This window comes from Balaenoptera acutorostrata, chromosome 3, assembly GCF_949987535.1.
Source record: "Balaenoptera acutorostrata chromosome 3, mBalAcu1.1, whole genome shotgun sequence".
NCBI lineage: Eukaryota > Metazoa > Chordata > Mammalia > Artiodactyla > Balaenopteridae > Balaenoptera > Balaenoptera acutorostrata.
The window spans coordinates 218,548-244,606 of record NC_080066.1 but is presented as its reverse complement, the minus strand read 5'-3'; the positions used below and the strand labels follow the sequence as shown (position 1 = coordinate 244,606).

Here is a 26,059-nt window from a genome sequence, read left to right as displayed (position 1 = left end):
GCATCACGGAGGAGCGGGCATGGTGCGTTCCCACACAAACGGTGGGGCCACACCTGGCCCGTGCTGTATTTGCCGACACCTGCTCTACCGTGCTTCTCACGTGTTAACGTGCACGCAGATCACACGAACATCTTTCTCAAATGCAGATTCTAATTCAGAAAAGCTGGGCTGGGGTCTGACATGAAGCATTTCTAACAAGCTCTCAGGGGGCGCCACTGCTGCCAGCACATGAACCAGCAGGTGCGACTGCAGGGCTGGGCTCCTGGCTTCACTGAAGGCGCGGCACGGTGCGACCGTGTGCTGTACCGCTTTGCATGATGCGATCCTGTTCCTTTGCACAGAAAGGAACATAAGGAGCCTGGCTCTCCAGTTGGTTAGTTTTATAGCACAAGACGACCATGAGCTATAGCCACACGTTTTACGGTTCACAGAGAGAACAATGTAACAGAAACTCCATTTAAAAACTCTTCATTAATAATGAAAAGATAAAGATTCACACACCTACCTATAAATAACATGGAATGCTTCCGTGCAAACTTCAGGCCTTCATTTCTGTCAACTTCACGATTTTCCTAAAAGATAAATCAAAGATTAAGAAAAGCTACCAAAATATAGAGCCACACTGCCAAGTGTCTGACTTCTCACCTTATCAATTTTATTTCCAACTAGCATGTTTACTATGTCATTTCTCGTGCAGTACGTTTCCAACTCATTTAACCAATTATCCAGTTTAACAAAGGTGTCTCTTCTTGTGACATCATAAACTGAAATAAAAAGAATCATTTTATTAAATAAATATCAAAAGTAAGAAACAATGACATTATATTTCTGATATGTACTAGGAACTGACATTACTATGCAGACAAGTCTGTTTTTTAAGCCTTCAATGCTTAAAAATCAGTGCCTACTGATCCAGATGGAAGAAACAAGTGTATTTTTTTAAAAAAAATATGCATTTACATACATACTTCAACTTTATTTACATATGTTGTGAGAGAAATGAAATTATATCCTATGTGATAACTGAAAATTAAGCAAAACAACAGCTGTCTCCATTTATAACAATAAAAAAAGTTTGTCTGAAAACCAAAAGGTGTTTAGATTCAAATCTGTGGCAAAATACCAAAAAATTTTACATAAATTTCAACATCTATGACCCTGTTATTTTATTTCTCAAAAGGACCAGAATTTGAAAATTTGAAAAAATATGTAAAGTTGGTGGGTGGAATCCTGACCGTCTTCCTCTGTTTTCACTTTTCATCTCGCATCACTCTGCATTACACTAAATAAAGAGCTTATTAATTTAAAGTGTTTTCTGAACTTAGGAGATGCTGAACCAGAACTATGAGAGTCACTGTCAAATTAACAGAAATGAAACCAAAGCCTCACAAGTCATGATATAAAAAGAGATTTCTCCCTACAATTGATCAATATTCATTTTAAACAGTTTCTCAGGAATATTAAGAACAAGCACTTTTCAATAAAGTATATTGAAAATCCACACTTGGTTTTTAAGTTCTCTGTGATTATAAATCAATAGTACTAAGTGCTTTGTGCTATTTTTCAAGACTAATAAATTCCGCTAAGCAACCAACACTCTCCTTCTTTTATAATCTGGCAGTAAATATTTGTAAGCTGCTGACTGAAGATTGGTTTCTGGTAATACTCTAAGACAGACCAATGACAGGAGGACTGGTCCTCAATTATGTCCTCAGCAACACGTGCTTTTAAACCAGATAAATTATAGGGGCGTTTTATTTTAGGTAAGCGATTTTTAGGTTGTACTTTTAAAAATGTTTTCTGTGTATCTTCTTTCAGGAAAATGCATAAATCCAAACCACTCCTTACTACATGTTTCTGATCTTTATTTTTTAATTGCTAGACAAAGGGCTGAAACAAAATCTTAAAAGTTTAAATATTCATTAATATTACATGAAGTTAATATAACTTCAAGTCACATAAAGGTAGCCCTAAAGAAAAATGAAACAAAAACGTATTGACCTTCACAAACAAGGAAAACTAGAAATTCCCGAGTAATAAAACTATTTTTTAAACGGTATATGAAAAGTACAACCTTACCTAATATAACACCCTGTGCACCTCTATAATAGCTGGGAGTTAATGTTCTGAACCTTTCTTGACCAGCAGTATCCTAAAAGTGACAATCAATTATTATTAAACAAAACAAAGTATAAATAAAAACCTTCAACATACTAATTCAAGAGCAGAAAGTTGAACAGCATTATTAAAATATCAAGCTCATTTAAAACTTAAAATTTAAATAAGACATGTTTTTTTTTTACTGACAAATGTAACATAGAAACTAACAAATACTGCCTCATCGCTAGAAAAAATGTAACAAAGTATAGGTTTTCTACCATTTTGGATTTAAGATTTTTATCACACATGAAACCCATTTCATTGAAAGCCATTGTTCTCAACTCCGGTGGCAAAATAAACTTTCCTGGGAAATGAAAAATACAGACACTTAGCTTCAACCCATGAAGATTCTGACTTAACTAGGGTATGACAGAAGTTTTAATACTCTTCCCACCAGGTGATTCTGACATAGAATCAAGGCTGAGAACCACTGATTTAAAGAGAATTACAGCGGTGTTTTATTTTAAGTAGGCAATTTTTAGGTTGTACTTTTAAAAATGTTTTCTATGGATCTTCTTCCAGGAAAATGCATTAAAACCAAACCACTCCTTATTACATTTCTGACTCGTATTAGGGGTAATGAATATAAGATGTACACAAGCTGGGAGATGTAAACTTCACAAGGAAGGGACCACATCAGCTCAATCACCAGTTTAACCCCAGAGCCCAGAGAAACTCCTGCCATAGAATAGTTGCTCAACTTTTGTTGAAAAAAAAAAAAAGGAGTAAACTAATTAACAAGTCTCTTCTTCTGGGCCTGGTTCCTTCTGTCTTCTTTCTACCATCCTCGGACTGTGGCTCAAGTCTACCTAAGATTAAGCAAAGCAGCAGTTGGTAAACTGCTGCCTCAGCCCACCAGCTGTTTCATTATATGTTTTTATTAAATAAAGTTTTCCTGGAACACAGCCAGGCCCATTCACTTATGTACTGCTGTACGGCCCACCTTGGGGTTGAACTAAATATTTATTTTCCAGTCTTTTAAGAAAAAGTTTGCAGTCTGCTAATGTCAAATAACCTGAAGAAAAGTAAAGACGTATATCAAACGTCAACAACTGCCAGTTCCATGGTTGTAAGTGTGAGTTTAGCTATGGGGCAAGCAGAAGCTCAGATGGATCAGAAGGTATAATAACTATATAATTTATATGTTTAAATAGTCAGAAGTTAGATCTTTGCTTGTCTTCAAAACAGGAATTTGCAGTAAGTAATAACATCTTTGTAAGATAAAGGAAGCAGAGCTTATTATATGTGGTTTTATTTTCTGATGGGAGAAGAGAGGATTATTAAAGACAGAAACGGACAAAGCTGGAAAGGATCTAGAAAGGCTAAATAACAGAATGTGGGGAGAAGTGAGGGAAGGATGTAGAGAAGCACCACCTCAGAGGTGGGTGCCAAGTAGGTCATGATGAGTGCGCAGCTCTTTCGGGGGCACAGGAGGCAGGGCTGTGCCTGACTATTCTATTTGAATAATCCTAGAAGGAGCATCCAAGAGGGAGAGGAACCAATTTTATTTACATGAAGTAGATTCATATATTTCTAATACTGAGTGAGAAGGCCTTCCTAAATATGACATGACACCCAGATGCATGAAGAAAATAACTGATTTAATCATGTAAATACTAAACCCTTGGTATGGCAAGAACACCCCTCCCCAACACCATGCTCTCTCCCCGCCCCCCGCAACACTCATCCTCAACAAGATTTGAACGTAAATGACAAACTAGGGGAAAAAATCTGCAGCGTATGACAGAGTTAGTATTACACACACACATAAGAACATTAATGTATACTCCTCCTAAATAAAATTTTAAAGACAAATGACAGAGTGGAAAAAATGTGGCGTATGACAAAAAGCTAGTATTTTTATTATATAAAGACTTTAATCATGAAAAAGATGAACACTAATATAAAAAGGGCAAAGCATATAAGAGAAAATTCATTAAAATATAATCAATAAATATGTAAGAAAAAATCTCACTAATCAAAAGAAATGCAAATATAAGTGAAAAATTATTACTCAGAAAGGCAAAAATGAGAAAGATTAACAATATATAGCACGGAAGACCTTCTTCCTACACCCCAATGTTAAATCTTCATATTCTCTGAGACACTAATTCAGCTTCTAAGCGTACACTGTGAAGTAACTGAACACGTACACACAGATGCTCACCACAGCACATCTGATCTTTGTGAAAAACTATTAACAGCGTAGATATCTTAAGACGGTCATTTAAACCGAGGTACTTCTATATTTACTGACGCGGAACAATGCACACAGTGTGCTGGGGGAGGGTGGAAGCAGGTGAAAGGATGAAGATTTAATCCTTTCTTTCAGAAAGTTGCATATACAACACGTGTAACAACGTGCATGTGTCTGACATATTTTATAGGATGTTCACTAACATGCAGACATTGGTTAAAGATGAACTTTCTTCTCTATTAATTTCATACTATTTTGATTATCCTTTTTAGAATGCAACTATATTATCCTTGCAGTCAGGAGAAGCCTCTCTTATTTAAAAAATATTTATAAGCCTATGATAAAGATGTCACTTCAGTAATACCTGCCAACCTTTTTATGGAGCAGGAACTAGAAAGTAAATGAAAAACAAACAAAAAACCTCTTGTATGAAAGTAAGATCTCACAGCACCCTTCAAGCCTCAGATCCTATTCTAAATTGTATATGTCATAGCAGGAGCAAGGGCAGAAGAGGTAATAAATCAAACAAGAAAAACATGGAAAATCAGGCTCCACTTCAGTACGGAAAGAAGGGAGCATTCTTAAACTTCAATATATATTTTACTATGGTCTAGTCCAACATTTTCCAAATTGTTTCTTGTCAGACATTACTGTACTGATTGATATTAAACATATTTTGGGGAAGGGACAAACAGGCTACCAATCATGTAAAGCATTGTATCTTAGAAAAAAATTAACAAAAAAAACATAAGACACACAGTCATTTGGAATAAAATGTGTGTTAGAAATAGTGTGCCGTTCAGAGAATGCCGTTAACATGAATGAGATCATACAGTGCACGAACACTTGCTGTTTCGATCTGTAACTGACACCCACCCAGCCAGCATTTACTACTTAGCCACCAAAGTATGACTCAATTTGATGACTGCAGACCAGTTCTAATATTATCATCATGTTATAAAAATATACTTAGATATTTAACTATAGCATATGTGGGAATTAGATTATGAGTATATTTTTATAAATTTTATATGTAACATATTTAATATATAAGCAATCATACTTAGATGGAAAGACAGAGATAGGAAGGAAGGAAGGAAGGAAGGAAGGAGGGGGGGAAAGAGGAGCAGACAGACACAGGCTGAGTAAGCTGGACGTTCCGGCAGCTAGTGCTACCTTATTCAGCACTTCCAGGAAGAGGTCTAGTTAGCAGAGAATGCGGATCAGAACAGCTGGGTTAACAGGCGAGTGAAAAGACGGTAGTAAGTAAACACTCGGCATCAGTATTAAAAAAAAATCCAAAGTTGGCAAGCTCAAATTTTATAGATATTCACACTAACAAACATGAAAAATCATTTTTTCTAAGTATCGCTTCATTCCCTTCCCCCCAACAACTGCCTTTAGCATTAGTTCAGAGTAGGTTGTCTTTTTAAAACTTTAAAGAAACACATTCAATAACAGTGATTCTCTCTGGCAGACGATGATTTTTTTAATACTCTGTTTTCAAATATTCTGAAGGGATTATGTATTTTAAAAATCTGAGTAAGTAAAACAAGTCTCTGCCTGATTACAGAATTATAAGATATAACTATTTATGTCTATCCTTTAATCAACATCAAATCTCCCAAGTTATTAAACACACATTGCTCATTCACCTCTACAACACTACACACATCAATTTCTGCTTCTTCAAAAAGTACAAGTTTAATATTTACACAAAATACATTTAAAAAATTCTTACCCATATTGCAAGTTTAGCCTTATTTCCATCCACTGAAATTGTTTTCACCTTAAAGTCAACACCTTGGAAAAATGAAAATTTTGATAAGAATTCCAGTAAAACATACATTTTAAATCAATTACCAAGAAAATGAAGAAACAGAAAAGCCACTTTATTAAATGCCCAAATTCACATCCGAATTCTTAGAGTTATGGATGTGAAGATAAAAGAAAAAGTGTCACTAAAGTTTAGCAGCTTAGAATTTAATCAAGAAAAATGAAAACCAAATGCTTGTAAAATTCATTCACCTACCTGTACTTCTTGAAAAAGCAAACGTTTTATTGAAAAAAATGAAAGTGTAAGGTGTAAGGTGGTGATCGACCCTGCACATTAAAAGCCAAGAGCTGGAGTTCACTGTGCTGATGTAGAGAAGACCTCTGGCTGACTGTGGGTTGGGGCACTTTCCCAGGGCCCCCTAAGCTATTATTAGGAGCGTTGTCCACAGCCGGCCAACACCCTAAGTCAGATTCTGGCTGTGGGCAGCTTGGAAGACTGGTAAAATTATAAAAGGGCCCCTCTTTCCTTGCCTTATGAATTCTTTGTTTTTGTTTGTTTTTATCCTAAAAAACAGTATTCATTTTATATAACCTTATCAATAATCACTTGCTACTGCACAACTGCAAAAAGAGAATTTACACACAAAAACGTTTATGCCCAATCCTTTAAGAATCTTCTTAAGTTAAAGAGGAGTGCTCGAAGAGCAGTGAAATCTGTATGTACTGATTTATATGAAAAGAAGACAAGTTCCGTAAGAAGTCACATTGGGCTCTACTACAGCAGCCCCCAAAACCTCTCCCTGCCCTGGAAAAGGACTTGACACATGCCATCTGGCTTAAATGAACAGTAACTGCCCACATGTCTTAAAAGAGTATCAAAAATAATGTGCAGTCTATCCCACTGGCCAGAGGGAACATATTAACTCAAGACACTTGGAAAGAAACTTTCAAAAGATTTTAGCTTATCACAATTAATTCAGGACAGCCACAACTAAGATGATACATATAAATGCTCAAATACTAAATGCTTCCTAGAACACCTGTCACCAATATGGAAATATATTAGTAATTCTTGGCTGATTTCTGACAATCCATTACACACACAAATTAGGTAATAAAAATGCATTTCAAAACATGCATTACACCAGGTCTTTCTGCATGCCAAAGATTTTAAACAGTTTGGTGTCTTGGGCTAAGGTGATAAAGAAGTTGATAAAGTCATTCCTAGAATGTCAGGCAACCACGAGTTAAAGGACAGTGCCAATTGCACAGTCCAAGGAAAACCTAAGTGTAGTTTCTTTGAGGCAAAACAAACAAAAAATTCTATATATTAAGTAATCTTGTATTCACCAGGTCTAGATAAAGAAATCTGCCACACCATTTTTATAAAAAATATGAAATTATTTACATTTTACTCATATAGCTTAAAAAAAAAGACACCCAAACTTGAGAAAATGTGGATGAAGAAATGGTTCTGACTTGGTAGAGGTACTAAATGAAGGCCACTGGTAGACATCACAAAGAGACGGCCTGTCACACATGCTCCACAGTTAAATTCTCAAGGTTCTTCAGAGAAGACAGAAAGAACTTTTCTATTCTTAAACACCTAAGACAAACCTGCTCAAGGGCAGACTGCTACCAGCTAGTCTACCCAGGAAAAGAAACTCAGTGTTCCCAGAATGTTTGTGTTCTCCTTCCCTCCCCCAATATCCTCTTTCTCTTTTACAATTTCCTGCATATATTTCTTGGCAGTCTAATGACTTTCTCTGTCATACGTATAATTTGCATGTCAATAACTGTCTCCAAGTTACTCTTCTGACATGTCAGATTTGAAAGCTACAGATAACACCCTCAGGAAACACTGCGCCTGGAGTCCTACCATCAAAGTCAAGAGACAGGCAACCTGAAAGGGTACCTCTTCTGGACACAGGACCCTCAGTTCTCATTCATCTTCCCTTGGTTCCTCTGGTGAATCTCTTGTACAGATATTGATCTCTTTAGCTCTTAGATGCTCAAACTGCTTCTTCACCAAGTCTGGGTCTTCTGTTTTGCAAGTGGCTGTTAATTTGCCTTACTGGTGGCAGCAGTGGGAATGTTTTTGATAAATTTTATTTTGCCAACTTCTCACTACATTTGATTAAACTATCTTTTCAACCTCCTCATGTGGATGACAAACAAGGAGCTCATAATAGAGGCAGAATGTTTAGGAAAAAACACTCCTGTGTTTCTCCTCTACAACACTGAACACTTCTGTGACCCAATACATAGGGTTTTTCCCACAACTACCAATTCTTTGACTTTCCAGGGACACCAGCTGGGTGTCCCACAATTCAATTCAGTTCTGACACTATCTACCTGAAGTTAAGAGATAGATCCCACAGGGTAAGGGCAAGTCCCACAAGACTGCCACACCCCCATTTCAGAGTCCAATCTCAAGTCCATGTGGTTACCTGTGCTTCTGACCAACTGGCTATAAATCAGAGGTTCCCATAATCCCTCCTCAATTAGATTAATTTGATATAGTAGCTCAAAGAACTCAGAAAAACAGTTTACTTACTTACTTACTTACTAGATTATCATTTTATTATAAAAGGATACAACCCAGGAACAGCCAGAGGGAAGAGATCTGGGCACAGGGCAAAGTATGGGGAAGGGACACAGAGTTTTCATGCCCTCTCCAAGCATGCCGTCCTTCCAGTACCTCCACGTGTTCACCAACACAGAGCTCTCTGAACCCGTGGGGTTTTTTTATGGAGCTTGACTGATTACATCATTTGCCTTTGGTGATTAAACAAAACCTCCAGCCCCTCTCCGCACGCTGGAAGTGAGGGAGGTAAGATAGGGCTGAAAAGTTCCAACCCTCTAATTATTGGGTTGGCCAAAAAGTTTGTTTGGGTTTTCCACAGCATCTTACAGAAAAACCTGAATGAACTTTTTGGCCAACCCAATACATGGTTGGTTCTCCTGGCAACCAGCCTCTATGCTTAGGGGCTTTCTAGAAGTCACATCATTAACATAAACTCAGGTGTGGCTGAAAAAGGCTTGTTATGAAAATACAAAAGACATCCTGGGAATTCCCTGGCCGTCCAGTGGTTAGGACTTGGTGCTTTCACTGCCGGGGCCCAGGTTCATTCAGTCCCTGGTCGGGGAACTAAGATCCCATAAGCCACGTGGTGCAGCCAAAAAAGAAAAAAAAAAGAAAAGAAAAACAAAAGACATCTTTAATGATTCTTATCACTTAAGAAAATCCAAGGGTTTTCAGAGTTCAGTGCTAGGAACCAAACATATATTTCTTATTATGAATTACAAAATCACAGAAGAACTGTCACTTCAGCTTTTCTCTAGTTGTTCATTTGGGCTTGCATTTTTAATACAATATTCAATTCTGTTCCTCTGCAGGAATCTTTTTATAGGCACACGCCTATTTTATGAAGGTTAAGTTAGTTAAAACTAGATAATATAACCAATAAAGCCTTTGAAACAAGCAGTAAGTGAGACATGAAAATTTACCAAAGATAATATCAACTACACTGTAAAGAAATACCAATGAATGGGAAACCACAACATATCAATGGAATCATCTGCCTTATGAAAAGAAAAACAAGCAATCAAGAGAAACTGAGTCAAAACTAGCAAAGATGTTAAAACTAGCAAAGAAGGATATTAAAAACACATAACTGTATACCACATGTTCAGAAAGTTAAGCTGACGTGAGAGAGATTTTAAAAACCCATACCAAACATCTAGAGATGAAAATGACAATGTCTGAGATTAAAAAAAAAAATACACAGGATGGGATTAACAGCAGATTAGACAATGAAGAAGAAAACACAAGTGAATACATAAGAAAAACCTGTAACTAACATCATACTCATTGGTGAAGAACTGAAAGCTTTTCCCCACAGATCAGAACAAGATAAGGATGCATACCCTTACCACTTCTACTCTCGGAGTACTGGAAGTCCTAGCCAGAGCAATTAGGCAAGAAAAGGAAATAAAAGGCATCCATATTGGGAAGGAAGAAGTAAAATTATCTCTGTTTACAGACAACATTTCTTATATGTAGAAAATCCTAATGATTATATTCCATACACATACAAAAATATTGTTAGAACTAATAAGTGAATTCAGCAAAGTTGCAGGATATAAAATCAACATGCAAAAACTCAGTTGCATTTCTATACCCTAGTAATGAACAATCCAAAAAGAAAAATTTTAAATATCATTTCATTTACAATAGCATCAAAAAGAATAAAATACTTTAAAAATAGATGATGATGACGATGATAATAATAATAATAGTACTCAGGAATAAATTTAACCAAGGAGCTTTAATATTTATACACTGAAAACTACAAAACACTGCTGAAAGAAATTAAAGAAGACACAAATAAGTGGAAAGACATGCTGTGTTCGTGAGTTGGAAGGCTTAATATTGTGATGATGACAATACTACCCAAAACTATCTACAGATCCAACACAATCCAGTAAAAATTCTAATAGCTTTTTTTGCAGAATGGAAAAGCTGACACTCAAATTCGTATAGAATTACAAGAGGCACTAAATTACAAAACAATATTGAAAAAAAAAGAATAGTTGGAGGACTCAAACTTTAAAACTTACTACAAAACTACAATAATTAAAACAATGGTACTAGCATTAAGTACAGACATTTAAACCAATGGAATAAATAGAGAACCCAGAAATAAACCCTCACATATATAGCCAACTGATTTTCAACAAGGAAGCCAAGACCATTCAATAGGTAAAGGCCAGTCCTTTCAACAAATGATGCTCAGAAAACTAGATATCCAGATGCAAAAGAATGAAGTTGGACCCTAACCTTACACCATATGCAAAAGTTAGCCCAAAATGGATCAAAGACATAAATGTAAAAACTAAATCTTAAAAACCTTAGAAGAAAGGATAGGAAAAATTTTTCATGACATGGGATTTGGCAAAGATTTTTTGGATATAACACCAAGAGCACAGGCAACAGAAGAAAAATAAACTGGACTTCATCAAAATTAAAAACTTATATGCATCAAAGGGCAACGTCAAGGGAGTGGAAAAAAAACCTCACAAAATGGGAAAAAATATTTGCAAGCCAGTTATCTGATAAGGGATTAGTATTTGGAATATATGAAGAATGCCTATAACTTAACAACAGAAAGCCTTATCCAAAAATGGGGAAAAGGATTTGAATAGACTCTTCTCCAAATAATATACACAAATGGCCAAAAAGCACAGGAAAAGATGCTCAACATCATTATCCATTAGGGAAATGCAAATGAGACACACAATGAGACACTACTTCATATCCATTAAAACAGCTACAATTAAAGAAAAAAGTGAAAAATAACAAGTGTTAACAAGGACATTAAGAAATTAGAATGCTTGTGCATTGCTGGTAGGAATGTAAAATGGTACAGTCCCTGTGAAAAATAGTTTGGCAGTTCCTCAAAAAGCTACAAATAGAATTACCATACAATGTAGCAATTCCACTCAGGTACATACCCAAAAGAACTGACAACAGGAACTCAAACAAATAATTGTACAACAATGTTCACAGCAGTATTACTCACAAAAGGCAAAAGGTGGAAGCAACTCAAGTGTCCATGGGCAGATGAATGGATAAACAAAATGTGGTATGTACATATAATGGAACATTATTAGCCATAAAATGGAATGAAATTCCAATACATACAGCTATAAAATGGAATGAAATTCTGATATATGCTACAACATGGATGAACCTTAAACACATTATGTTACGTGAAATAAGCAAATTACAAAAGGACAAATATTGTATGAGTCTACTAATACAAGGTATCTAGAACAGGCAAATTCATAGAGACGGAGGGCAGAACAAGTTACCAGGGACTGAGAGGAAATGTGGAGTGGGAGTTATTGCTTAATGGGTGGAGTTCCTGTTTGAGGTTATGAAAAAGTTCTGGAAATGGATAGTACTGATGGTTGCAAAACAATGTGAACATAGTTAGTGCCACTGAATCATACACTTAAAAATGGTTAAAATGGTAAATTTTATCTTATGTATATTTTCACAATAAAAAATAGATAACCAGAGAATCCTATATCTATGAAAGAATTTAAATCTGTGGAGAAAACTTTTCCACGAAAAAACTCCAGGCCCCAAATGAATTCTACTGAACATTTAAATAATAATCCATTACAAACAAACTCTTGCAGGAAACTGAAGAGGAATGAATACTTCCTTAGTCAGCCTATGAGTTCTACAGTACCCTGATACCAAAACCAGACAAAGACACTATAATTAAAGAAAACTACAGATTAATATCCCTCATGAACATAGATGAAAATCCTAAACAAAATTTTACCATAAGTCATCCAAATAGGTATAAAAGAACAGTACAGCACAACCAAGTGATGTTATTTCAGAAATGAAAGGTTGATATAACACGGGAAAAAAAAATCAATGTGGATTTTACTATTTTAAACCAAAAAAGAAACTTCATATGAACATCTCAACAAATGTGGAAAAGGAATTTAACAAAATCCAACATGCATTCCTAATGAAACCTCTCAGCAAACCAGAAATAGAAGGAAACTTCCTCAACCTGATAAACAGCATCTATGAAAAGATACAACTAACAGCACACTCAGTGGTAGAGACTGAATGTTTTCCCCTTAATATCAGGAACAAAAGAAGGATATCAGCTCTCATCACAACACTGCACTGGAGATCTTCAGCCAAGGCAATAAAACAAGAAATAAAAGGCATCCAGATTGGAAAGGAAGAATACAGAAACCCAGTGGAATCTATGGGATTAAAAAAGCACCTAGAAAGAATAAGCAAGTTTAGCAAGGTTGGAGAACACTAAATAAACATTTAAAAAATCAACAGTATTTCTATATAATAGTAATGAAAAGAAACAATATTTTTAAAAAATTTACTACCATTGTACATAAAAACCTATAAAATACTTAGGGCTAAATCTCACAAAAGGTGTGAAAGGTATGTATGTAACCACTCTGAGGCATTTTACCTGCACCTAAAGGTCTCAGGTGTTTTTGCTGCAGCACCTACAGTGCTGTGACCTGCATGGGCAGTGGGAGTGGAAGGGAGGACACGGGAGACCCCAGAAGCCAGGAAATAGGGTCAGGCCTGGGCCTCTGGGGTGGGAGCGCTGAGTCCAGGATGCTGGACCACCAGAGAATTCCTGTGCCCAGGGAATATTAATCAGTGTGTGCTCTCCCGGAGATGTCCAGCTCGACCCCAAGTCCCAGCTCTACCCAACTGCCTACAGGCTCCAGTGCTGGAACACCTCAGACCAAACAACTGGAAAGACAGGAACACAGCCCCACCCATCAGCAAACGGCTGTCTAAAGTCATACTGAGCCCACAGCCACCTCTAAACACACCCTCTTGACACGGCCCTGCCCACCAGAGGGACAAGACCCAGCTCCCCCCACCACTGGGCAGGCACCAGTCCCTCCCACCAGGAAGCCTGCACAAGCCCCATGACCGGCCTCACCCATCAGGGGCAGACACCAAAAGCAAGCAGAGCTACGATCCTGAAGCTGGCAGAAAGGAGACCACACACACAGAAAGTCAGACAAAATGAGGCGGCAGAGAAATATGTTTCAAAGGAACAATACAAAAACCCAAAGGACTATTAAATGAAGTGGAGATAGGCAATCTACCTGAAGAAGAATTTAGAGTAACAATAATAAAGATGATCCAAGATCACAGAAAAAGAATGGAGGCACAGACCAAGAAAATATAAGAAATGTTTAACAAAGAGCTAGAAGATTTAAAGAACAAACAGAGATGAACCATACAATAACTGAAATGAAAAATACATTAGAAGGAATCCATAGCAGAAAAATGAGGCAGAAGAACCATAAAAGCTTTAAGGATCCAAGGAGAACAAGATTAGGAGGACCTAGATCCCCAAGTCTCAGTTTACAAACAACCTAAAGAGTATTAACAATGAAATGTGCCAAGTGCTCTGCTCCCCCAGAAGACAGAGCTGAGAAGGAGTGAGCACTGGAGGCAAGAAAAGAAGGTGAACAACGTTACGAAGATCCGAGTCTGGGAAACGAAGAGACACCAGGGCTTTCCGTGGAGACTACTTAGAGGGAAAAACGGTTATGATGCCTGATGGTCTTACGGCGGCTAGCAGTAGCAAGATAAGAACATCTGGAGAGGAAAGAGGGGTGTGGAGGAAGGTCTCGTCAGAAGTAGTCTAAATTCTGAGGCTAACCTGACTCTTGCTGATGGACATGAGGCTGGCAGAGGGGTGGGTGGCTTTACTCCAAATGGAAGTCATTATCCAATAAATAAGAAATAAAACGACCCAAAAAAGCCTGGAAATTAGGAAACACATTCCTAAATCAAAGATTTCAAATATTCAAAGAGGAAAGCAAAACTGAAAATTTCAACTATGCAGAGAGCAATGAAAAACAAACAGTCTATCACAACCTCTGGGACACAGTAAAACTTGTTCTTAGAGGACATCTTTATTAAAGAATAAAGACTAAAAAGAAGGGAACTTAATACTCATCTTAAGAAACTAACAAAATAAACCAAAATAAAAGTAGGAAGGAGAAAGAGGGGAAAAAATAAAGCAATTCCTCAAACAATAAAATAGATACATTCCTTAAGGAAAAGACCAAAAAAATGTACAAGTTTAGAAGTGAGGGAACATAAACACAGATAATGAAGCGTTTAAACAAATACTACAGGGACTTCCCTCGTGGTCCAGTGCTCCCACTGCAGGGGGAATGGGTTCCACCCCTGGTTGGGAACCAAGAACTAAGATCCTGTGTGCTGGCCAAAAAAAAAAAAAAGATACTACATGCAACTAACTTAACAAGTGAGTTGGGATTTTCCTTCCTAGCTGCACTCCTAAGACTGTCCTAAGAAACAGAGAACCCGAAGAGGTTGTAACAGTGAGGAAGAAGCAGGATCAGACTGACTCAGATGAAATATAACCTTCACAGAACAGATAATTTCAGTAGTATTTAAGCAAGTAAGGACAATTTAAAAAGACGGAAAGCTCCTTCATTGTATAAACTAATACAACTTTAATACCAAATTCTGATTTTTTAAAAATACAGAAAAGGAGAGACCATCTTACATATAAAAATAGAAGTAAAAATTCTAAATTAGTCAACAGAATCCAGAAATACGTCAAACAAAATGAGTGAAGGCTTATCTAAGAAAGCAAGGACATTTCAGTATAAAAAGGTCTATCAACCATTAGTCAGTGCTGAAAAGGCATATGAAAAAAATCACAACCTTTCCTAATAAAGCCTCTAAGTAGAATGGAAGAAAGAAACAATCTATATATGATCAAGACCATTTGTCATTATTCTAAATAAAGAAATGTCAGAGCCATTTTTATTACTTTAACATGTTTAATTGAATGAAATTATATGAAATAGAATAGTTCTGTTTTACTTTCTGAATTATCTCATATTCCCAAGTATTTTAACAAGTTTATGTTGTGGCATTAAACAAGATGTATAAACTACTTTGCATTTTAATTAAATTATCTTTCTGTTAAGTAAGCCCAAACTGTAAGGTAACTTGTGGATGAAACAGATCTGACACCTGCCCTTAGAAGCCAAACAGTCATGGGTATTTATAAAAACTTACCAAGGGAGTGATAAGAATCACTGATCTAAAGTCAACCAACAACAAGCAAAATTTGTCTAACTTTAGTTGAAATGTATCAACCCTCAAAAAACACTTTCACATACTGTAACAATTGTAAGTCTTAGAGATTAAGAAATAGTTTGTGAGCCTGTCTTAAGTAGAGAGCCAGTTTTAAATTTTCTAATTTCTTTATTTGAAAATTTTTACTTAAAGTGCTCTTTTTTGTATTCAAAGGTTACCTAAAATAGGGTAAATTAAAAAAACAAAAACAAAAAGCATGAAACAAATTTTGCCTATTTAATCAATCATACTATATAAAGTTAATGTAACTACTTTCTATATCCATGCTTAAATTTCAACCAATTGTATCTATGCAGTTGATTAAATACCTCAGGTAAAGACCTAATTAAGCACCATCTTATGGCCTGACCATAACAAAAAGAGAAATCTAATGCTTATTATTTTCTCCCCAAACATTCCCATGTAACAAACAAAAACCTGGTCAAAATATTCTTACAATTTTGTCTGTGTGTGTTTATTTTTATGTCAGAAATATTACCTCAGATTATATATCATTAAATATTGGTTGTGTTTCATTATGTTTCTTCTTTTAAGACTCAGACTGTAAAATCTCCTTTTCTGATTTCCATATCTATCATTTTCTCACTCTAATTTGTTTTAATATTCTTATTCACTTTGGTAAATTCTACCCACTTTTCCATTCCTAGCTTCTATGTTCTTTATTGTGTTTCCCAGTTTCTACTGTCCCTTGTGATCCTTCCAATCTCACCTTCATTTCAGTGATGGTTTTATTTTCTTATCTTTTCTTTCTTTCCACTCAATCAGCTCACACTGCATTTTCTCATGTAGTCGCACTATCTCTTCCCCGACCTCTTATATCACTGTTTTGTGCTCTCACGGATAAATATTTCCATTAAGGCTTTTAAATTCATGGCAAAATATTTGGTCATTATTTTCATCTTCTTTACAGAAATATTCTTTTCTGGTGAGGATTCTTCAACTGTCCTTTGTTTTTCCATTCCTTTCTTCCTTTTCGATTCTTGAATGGTGGTAGTGGCCTTGAGCTGGATTCTTTTTTACTAAGTCATAGTTGAAAGTGGTGAGGTTTTCCTGGACAAGCTATTTGCAGGAGGTTCATGCAGAAAGCCATAGTGGATCAGTTCTGCACTGGCAAAATTTTGTCTTGATTCGGGGTTTTACATGAGAATCAGTTAGTTTTTTACTTCTCAACATTCGGAGGAGATAGGCAACCTTGAGGTTTTTCAAAGGCATCTCCTCCCCTACAGCTACAGAGACAGACAAAATGCAAAAATGGCTGGTTTGTATGACTCCTTGTTTGGCTTCACACTCCCAACTTCTTAAAACCAAACCAGATGCAGGGCAACTCCTGTCATTAGCTTAAGAAGCCATTTTGCTTTTACAAACAAGGGATACAGGTTTTGCACCTCACAGTGGGCCCCTCAACCTCATGAAGCACCTCTTGCTGGCTCTGAGCTCTGCAGCCCTGACATCGCCTACTTTCTCCTGCAGGCGGCCTGTCTGGTCCCCACTGCTCTTGGCAGCCATACCACCTATTTTGTGGCTTGGCGCTTTAGCCGCCTTCTAGTATAGTGGACTATGGGGTTGGGGTTTTAGTTTCTCCCTCTCTTTGTTATTAGTCAATTGCCAGAAAGCAAAAGAAGAAAATGCCAACTCTATAGTACCATCTTCAAACCCCAAATCCAACAATTACCTTAATAGAGTATTTTATACAAGACAGAAACTTGAGTGTCTCTCTGTATTACTGAAAGATAAAGGTGTGCTTTCCTTACTATTACACTGTGAGGTAAATACTAATTTTCATATGGCCATTAACAACTGGGCTAATTATTTTTATTTCAAAAACTCATGTATATCGGTTATAACCTAGGGCAGAAAACTATCTGATGCCAAAATGTAAAAGATACTTCTCAAGACCCAGGGCCCATTGGGGGAACAAATTATGTATATTCTCATCAGTATGCTACAATCTTAGTATTTGCTTTTAAAGCAAAGCCTTTTTAGTAATAAAGACAACGAATGATCTGTCAATCTGCAAGTCCCCAGTTACATTTGGGTTTGAAATGAAGACAGATAGTTTATAGTATATATAAGATCACTCCCTTAGGAAAATTTTAACTCTAGGCAAGTTTATTTTCCTGCCAGTTATTATTCTTCTACTCCTCGCTTATCCAATACCAGGTATGTTCTGAGCAAAATCAAGTTTTATTAATAACTGATTTTTTAAAGGAGCAAATAATACACCAAAACCAAATTAAATAGATTTTGAATTACTAGTGTTTTAAATGATTCCCTTTTACACACATAACAGTAAATCTGTCAATGTTAACACGTCATACAAAAGCTAAGTAATGCCTGATATAATTTATTAAACATTTAGAGGCACCGTGAGCTCATACTGATAGAAAGAAACAAAGAAGAACTCTTCTTTACAGAATTCTAAATAAGAAATGTAAATGGAAGGATGGAATTTGAAAATCCACAGCTGGCCAACCACCATAGTGGGAATGACAGGATGACAGTGTACAGTGGAGAGACTTGGGGCACATCATCTTAAGGAGCGAAGTCCCGTCACCACTAATGGCACAAATATACACCGTGCTCTGACAAGCACTTCTGAGGAAATCCTGGCCAAAATGCGTAACCTGAATCTAACCATGAGGACACACGGACACATGCAGTTGAAGGATAGTCTACAATAACTGGCCTGTATGTGCTCTTCAAAAATGTCAAGGCCATGAAAGACAAAGAAAGAGTGAAGAACTGTTCAGGTTAAAAGAGACTAAGGAAAAATGACAACAAAATTCAATATGTGATGCTGGACTGGATTCTGGACCAGAAGCAACTCTCTTTCTTTGGTATATAAGACATCAGTGGGGCAACTGATGAAATCTGTCTGTATACAGGAGAACTGTATCCATGTTCATCTAGAAAATACACACTAAAGTACTTAGAGGTTAAAGACACTGAAGACACTGTCTGCAATTTTCTCTCAAACAATTCGAAAAAAGCAAGAATACTGTGTATGTGTATGTAGAGAGAGAATGATAAAGCATATGTGATAAATGTTAACATTTGGGGAATTTGATTAAGATATACAGGAATTCTTTGAACTATTTTTACAACTTTTCTCTAAGTATGAAATTATTTAAGAATAAAAAGGGAAAAAAATCAACCCAGTTAATAGAAACTCTTTATTTTGCCTAATAATAATACAAGGATCATCTTTACTACATTCTACTCATCAGATCATGAAATTGTAGAGCTAGAAGAAAAATGTATTCTCTCACCAAAATTCCTCAACTTACAGAAGACAAGGAAGTGAATGACTTGCTCAAGATGACAACATTCAAGGCAGAGCCAAGACTATTATCCTGCTCTGACTCAGCTCTTCCTACTGCTGCAAGCTGTCTCTTGTCCCTTCACATTGTCACCTACTCCCTAAACATGTGACACGAGAATATTTAGCTCTATCTTCTCATATATCCTAATAAGCTGGTGTGGCAAACCACTTTCAGGCAATCTAAATTTCATTTTTAAAAGGCATTTATGTATTACTGCTTCTAATAGTCTTTAATAACTAATATCAATAAATATGCTGCCAGAATACATGCCAGATACTGTACTGAATATACAAAATGTACTGTACTAAATGTACTGTACTAAAAATACAAAATTAACACACTCTACTGCTGGGTGATACTGCTAGGTCCATTATGACAGAGACCAAGTCTGCATTATTGAACATTATAACCCACCTCTTAGGACAGTGCCTGGCATGCAATAAACATTCAAATGACTGTATGCTGCTAAATAACAGACAACCCATAGCACAGGAATGTGTATACAGATAATCGTAATATCCGCAGTGTTAACAAAGTACCATGAGACAACAGAAAAGGACTTTTTTTGCTTGGTGAGATCTACAAAGATTCAGAAATTTAATGACTACCAAAGTTAAGACTTGAAAGACAAATAAGATTTTGACAGACATGGAAGCAATGGGGTGGTGAGAGGATGGGTAGGGGGAGTTAGATGAAACAGCCTGAAGCAAGAAAATATTTGGCATTTCTACTAAATTTTTAAACATAGGCTTACCTATTGTTGCTGCAAGTTCTGGATCAAAAGTATCATCTGTGAACCTCAAGAGCAGGCTAAAAGAGACGTGAAAGAGACAGATTAGTAATTTGGCTTTTCTTTCTAATCACTTGATAAATCTTCCTGATTGTTGTATTTTGTCACCAGTTAGATGCAGATAAGAATAGCTGATGTAGTCTGCTCCCAGAAATACAGCCTCAGTGCAGGTATATACAGAGGAATTAAATTATTGGAACGGCAATTAAAGAATCCCAAAAACAAAGCAGTTTACTAGAAAATAGGTTCCCCATGCTCCCCTGCTCAATTCCCCAAGTGTGGAAACGACTGTGTTTTTTGTTTTTTTATAACTGTATTGGTATGTCCTTCTGAGAAAATGATATTAGCAAACATGTGACACTTTAACTGACATGGACAAAAAGGGGAAAAGTAAGTCTTTTGGAATGCAACAAATTAATTTAAAAAAAAATCTAATGCATAATTCACTCTGAATTCAGGTAAAAACAGAAAGGTGTGAAGTCTAGCATTTTGAAACAAGTAGTAAGACTATTACCTAAGTGGAAAGAGATATAATAAAAAGTAAAGGCAGAAAGGTCACATGATGGCCAGAGCAGGTAGCCTCTGGCAAATGCTGGGTAGGGTGTATGAAATCAAGGAGGCAACATTGAGCTACCAAAAGCTTTCACCGAAAGGAATGGCAGGAACTGCTCTTTATCTTGAAAACTTAATGCCAGCAAAAAAATACAAGAAAAACAACAGAAGACAACTGCCATGATTATAGTAAGAGATCATGAAGGACTAAACCTAGGAAATGGTAAAGAAACTAGAAAGGAAGGCATGAAATGAAAAGATACCATAAGAGTACTCCAAGATTTTGTCTCCCAGAATTATTTTGTTTAACATAAGGCAGAAGTGTCAGTTATTAGAAGCTCTTCAAAAATAAAATCTAAGCTTTTGTTAAAGCCCTAGATTTATAAAATTAATCAATTGCCCCTCACATGATCTCCTAAGTAGGACGAGACCATTCTATTGACCTATTTGCATTAATAAAATCAAGACAATAGCTATCTCATGTCTGAATTGCAGGAAAAAAATGTATGAATATTTCTATAGATTATAATTATTGCTGCTAAAGATTTTTTTTTTTTTGTCCACAGTGTTGCAAAACGTAATGGCCTCTTGGTAGTTCCCAAACCCAGTGTCATTATATTCTATTTGAAGGATTAACTCTTCCTTTCCTGGTTTTGCTTTTTGTTGATCATAAAACCAGCACCACAAAAGCAAAGTAAAAAGAATCATATTGTAGATTTTTCTACTTAACATTGAACACTCTTGACTATAACTAATTTTACTTACCTCCAACATGAATTAGGTGACAGCACTAATAAGAATCTTAAAACACTACTCATAAGAATTTTCTTCTCTCCCCAACATTAAACTTCAAATCAATAAAAGCGAAGATTTCACTAAAAATTTCAGTTACTCACAATTTAAGAATAGAAAGGTTGTGTATCTATACTCAGTCACCAAAGAAAATATTATTACAAAAACGTAGAACCTTGTTGAGTAGTAATAATGATAACACCATAATAACATAAATAACAACAGTGGTATCGGCTGTTATTTATTAAACATCGACAACGCGGCAGACACTGAGCCAGGGGTCTTTCTTGGCTTGTCATTAATGGTATTTTGTCAGGAAAGACAAGGGTGTAAAGCAACAAATTTTAACACAGGCTTCGAGTATAAGGCAGCGGATCTTAGCCAGGGGTAACCTATTAGCTCGAAATGTATTCTAAATTCTATGTGTACAGTTCTCTAGGCAGGGAGTCTATTTCTCTATTAGATTTTGACAGGAACCCACAACCTGAAAGTGATTAAGAGCCACTGCTCTAAAGGATGTATGTTTAAGCCTTCATATTTTCAAAGTTAAAGGAGCAAAATACTCTCCATGCAGAGCTATAGATGGAAGGAGACCACCATTCCACTTGGAGAAGACCAAATCTGTAATTAATCAGTGCGATTATAACTAACATGCATTTCTCAATTTACAAATGAAATTGGTCAAAAAGGATGGGATATAAGGGGCACAGGAGGGACAGCAACTTAAATAACAGAAGGTCTCTATAATCCGTCCCAGTTTCTGAAACACCTTGCTACTTCTTCACTTCACTATGGCTAGCCACGGAATCAAAGACTATTACACATTTAACATGTGATAGGGCCTGAGAGATTTCTACCCAACCTCACTTTTCGAACAAAGAAATGAAGGCCTGGAGTGTCTGAGTGACAAAGGTCACACAAGAGGCAGCACCAGTTTCATCATTCTCATCTCCTGGCTCCTCTCACACATGCTCATTACACTCCAAGTACGAAATAAACTGGAAAAATAACCTACTAGTTTGAATTAGTTAAGATATCCTTTGTTGTGCAATGATATCTCAACAACACAAGTGATGTATCACTTCCACTAACTCTAGATTTATAAAGAAATAGAAACCACTGGTTAGAACAACCCTGTAAGATTATATCCATGACAAGTGTTTTTGTACTTACCTTAAAAAGCATAGGCTTCTAAAGAGTCATTTATTCTCATCTTATCCAGAAAGTGTTCAAAGTTTTTTCCATAGCATATGACATACACCAAAAATGTACATCTAGCCAGAAAAATAAGCCAACTTTCTCGTTAAATGCAATCCTTTCTTGAAAGAGGTAAAGGTGTTAAAATTTTGCAGTGAGTAGTTGATAATTCACCACTAACTACTCAGAAAAAGTCTGGAGCATATTAGATCCAAATAAATTTGTTTGAGGGGAGGGAACCAAGGGAACCAGTAAATCCACTTAACAGATTTTACTCCAGAGGAAGAACTTCAATTATGTGAACACTGCACTGCAGTTAGCCTTCAAGTAATCACCCATGTAATACATTTAGAAAAGGTGCCAATCAACCATGTTTGGGGCTGAACCACATGAAACGACATTCAGCCATTCCTAACTTCAAAATCAGCAATTTCATATGTCTTAACCTAAATGAGGGTCACATCTCAGGAAGAAAATGGTCACAAGGCCAAGGAATTCCTATTAAGACAATGTTTATATATTACCTAGCTTTTTAACCCTCAAATACAATAGATGGTGATCATGAAAGTGATTTTATTCAGCCCTTTAAGTGACACACACACACACAAATCATACTATCTTTTTAGCCCATAGTGTTTCATTAATTTATTCCTTCTTAGGTACAAATCCCTCACTCTAACATGCAGAGTACATTAAATGAGAGAAACTATGAAAATGTACTGTCATGCTTTAAAAACACATAAAGTTTCAGAATATATTTACAGAGTAAGGTTTCAAATACTCAAGTATTTTAAAAAAATAAGACTTCACGAAGTAATGTGAAAGATACATTTATCAGGAGGTGTAGCTAAAATATGAAATTGCTTGCAGCTCCTGGAATGTGGATATTATTGGAAGATCAAAGCAGCGTAGAATACAAGAAGCTCGTAATCATATGGCGAGGACACCTTCACTGGAGAACTTTGTCCCAGGATGTGGATGAAATCACAGCCCTCTTGCAATACGCCCCAGGCTCCACGTCTTCCCTTATACTCAACTCTAACTACTGTCAACGTTGTTTTCCCCCAAGAAAGGGTCAAGAAAGAAGAGACACATGCTAATGTGTTCTTTTACCTCTACATGATGCGGCACAATTACAAGTAACAATCACTTGATTTTCAAAAGCGGCCCACAGCTTAAACTCTACCGTCTTAGACTAAAGTGAATTATTTAAGCAATCAGAAGACTGAAGAGTTCTTTCACAACGGACTCATTTTCAAAAAAAGAAAAAAGAAAAAAAAAGCGGCTGCGGGGTGCACCATAATAGGCCAGGAATGCGACCTACGGCGTCGCGAAACTTCCCGTGCAGAACTTGACGTATTCCGAGGCAGGCCGACCGAAACCCCAGCGGTAGAGCTACACCTCTCAACTCGCGGGGTGCGGGCAGCCTGGCCCCGGGGCCCAGAGGCCTCGCCCTCGGCCGGACTCGGGCCCAAGCCCGCCCGCCGCGCCCTAGGCTCCTCTACAGCAAACCGCCGGCCGGGCGGCGGCCGCGGAACTGTTTTCCTCTGAGTGCGACAGGAGACGAAGCGATCCAGGGAGCCGGGCCTGGCAGAGGCCGTGGACCGGGCGGCGGGGCGGCGGGGCCGCGGGGCCGCGGGGCCGCGCAGCGGGGAGGCCCGGAGGCCGCGAGCGGAGGCCGCCCCAGCCCGGGCCGCGCCCGGCCACCGCCGTTTACCGTTCCCGCCGCGGCCCAGGGCACAGCGGCCACCGAGGCGGAAAGGGCCCCGCCACCCTCGTCACGGCCCGCAGAGCCGCCTCACCTGGACTTGCCCACGCCGCTCTCGCCGATGATGAGGATCTTCAGGGTGGTCAGCACGTCCTCGTCCATCCTGACCCTGCTCCGCTCCGCTCACAGCTGGCCGCCCCGCTCCGCCTCTCAGCCCTTCCCCAGGGGGAGCTGCCGCGCATGCGCCCCGCCCCGCCGGGGCCACCTTCCTTTCACACCGGGTGTTTAGGTTGCAGGAGCCCCGCACGCCCGGGTTCCGCCTGGAGGTAGCTCTGCGTCGGCGCAAACCCAAGTCCCAGGTGTCCTTCCGGAGAGGGCAACCCCTCCCTTGCGCAAGCGCAGAGGGAGAGCGCCGGGTGTGTTTTCACCCGGTTCGCAGGCCCTTCCCCTTCTCCAACCCTCACTTAACCGTCCTTCCTTGGTGCACGTACTCGGAAGAGGACTGAGTCAGGGGAGTATGGTGCTCTTTGATTTCAATAGCTGCTCAAAACAGCTGCATTGCAGTGGCAAGAGTCTTCTGCGCGAAGGCAGATTATCTTAATTTTAGGTCCCAGCCACCGTATAACCGCTTTGCATTACCTAGACTTCTGAGCCTTTTCCCCTCAGTCGGCACAATTATACTTCTTCGAACAAGACCGGCGTCTTAGAATTGTTATGAAGATTAAATGAGTTAATTTCTGATGGCACTTTGTAAACTCAAGCGCTCTATAAAAGGTGTGATCTGGTATTATTAACTTCCTGGCTGTTTGACAAATACCCTTCACACCTCACTTCATATTCAAAGAGAGATGTAAACCTCAGGTAGATCAGGTGCATACAAACCTCTGGTGGTGCTACTCAAACCAACTGTTACTCAAGAGCTGCTACACCACAACTGCAGGAATTGTATGTACATGCTTTTTCTTCTTGGCAAGCTATAAATCTTAGTGAGGGCGGCAAACCTCATGTATAGTAACTAACAAAGTGCCTGGTACATGGCAGACACTAAATAAACATTAGCCTCCCATCTTCTCTTCTTTTACCTGCAGCTAATGCCAGATACAATAGATATTTAATTAAAGAATACATGTTAATAAAATTTAAAATAAATTAAGGAAATAGTCCTTGTAAATACCCGGAAAAGCTCTTGTGTTAGATACCCAAATGGCTCCTTCACCTCCTTCAGGTCTTTGCTCTAATGTTGCCTTCTTAAGGAAGCCTTCCCTGTACACACTACTCGAAATCTGCAAATCCTTCCAACATTCCCTATACCTCTTTTTGTTGTTTTTCTGCGTATACTTACTGCCCTCCGATATATATTCTACTACCTTGTTCACTGTCTAATCTTCCCCAAAGAAAAGGGAAGCTTCATGAAGGCAAGGATTTTTATTTTTTCTGTTTTGTTCGTTCTACCCTCTGTGTCTAGAGTAGTTCCTGGCATATAAAGTGTGCTAAATAAATATTTGTTAAATGAATTAATTGAATGAACATTCTTCCATTCCTAACATTGGAAGGTGATGTCAACCAGGCAACCTCAACCTCTCAAAATAGCACTTGAAACCTCAATCAAGACTATCCAGCCTACTTTTGGCCATGGCATCAAGAGCTTATTAGTGAGACTCACAATATTGTCAAGTTCTCCTGCTCTGGGGCAGTGATTCTAAAAGTGTAGTCCCCAGATCCCTAGAGATCCCCTTCAGGGATGTACACAAGATCAAACTATGTTCATAGTTATTCAAGATGCTGTTTACTTTTTTCACTCTGGTTCTTTGATACTAGAGTGGAGTTTTCCAGAGGT

General features: G+C 37.7%; 1 protein-coding gene across 1 annotated transcript in view; it reads right to left on the bottom strand.

Moving 5' to 3' along the window:
* The window catches only part of RAB18 (RAB18, member RAS oncogene family), a 29,186-nt gene extending 4,590 nt beyond the window's left edge, over nucleotides 1–24,596 (bottom strand). Inside the window, exons 1-6 of the mRNA XM_007188419.2 lie at nucleotides 24,317–24,596; nucleotides 19,938–19,993; nucleotides 6,099–6,160; nucleotides 2,080–2,152; nucleotides 646–764; nucleotides 506–572 (exon numbers count right to left, since the gene is read on the bottom strand). Coding sequence (XP_007188481.1) covers nucleotides 506–572; nucleotides 646–764; nucleotides 2,080–2,152; nucleotides 6,099–6,160; nucleotides 19,938–19,993; nucleotides 24,317–24,384 — 445 coding nt within the window. The 5' untranslated portion in view covers nucleotides 24,385–24,596. The remainder of the gene's footprint in view (nucleotides 1–505; nucleotides 573–645; nucleotides 765–2,079; nucleotides 2,153–6,098; nucleotides 6,161–19,937; nucleotides 19,994–24,316) is intronic.
* Between the last annotated feature and the right edge of the window lie 1,463 nt (nucleotides 24,597–26,059).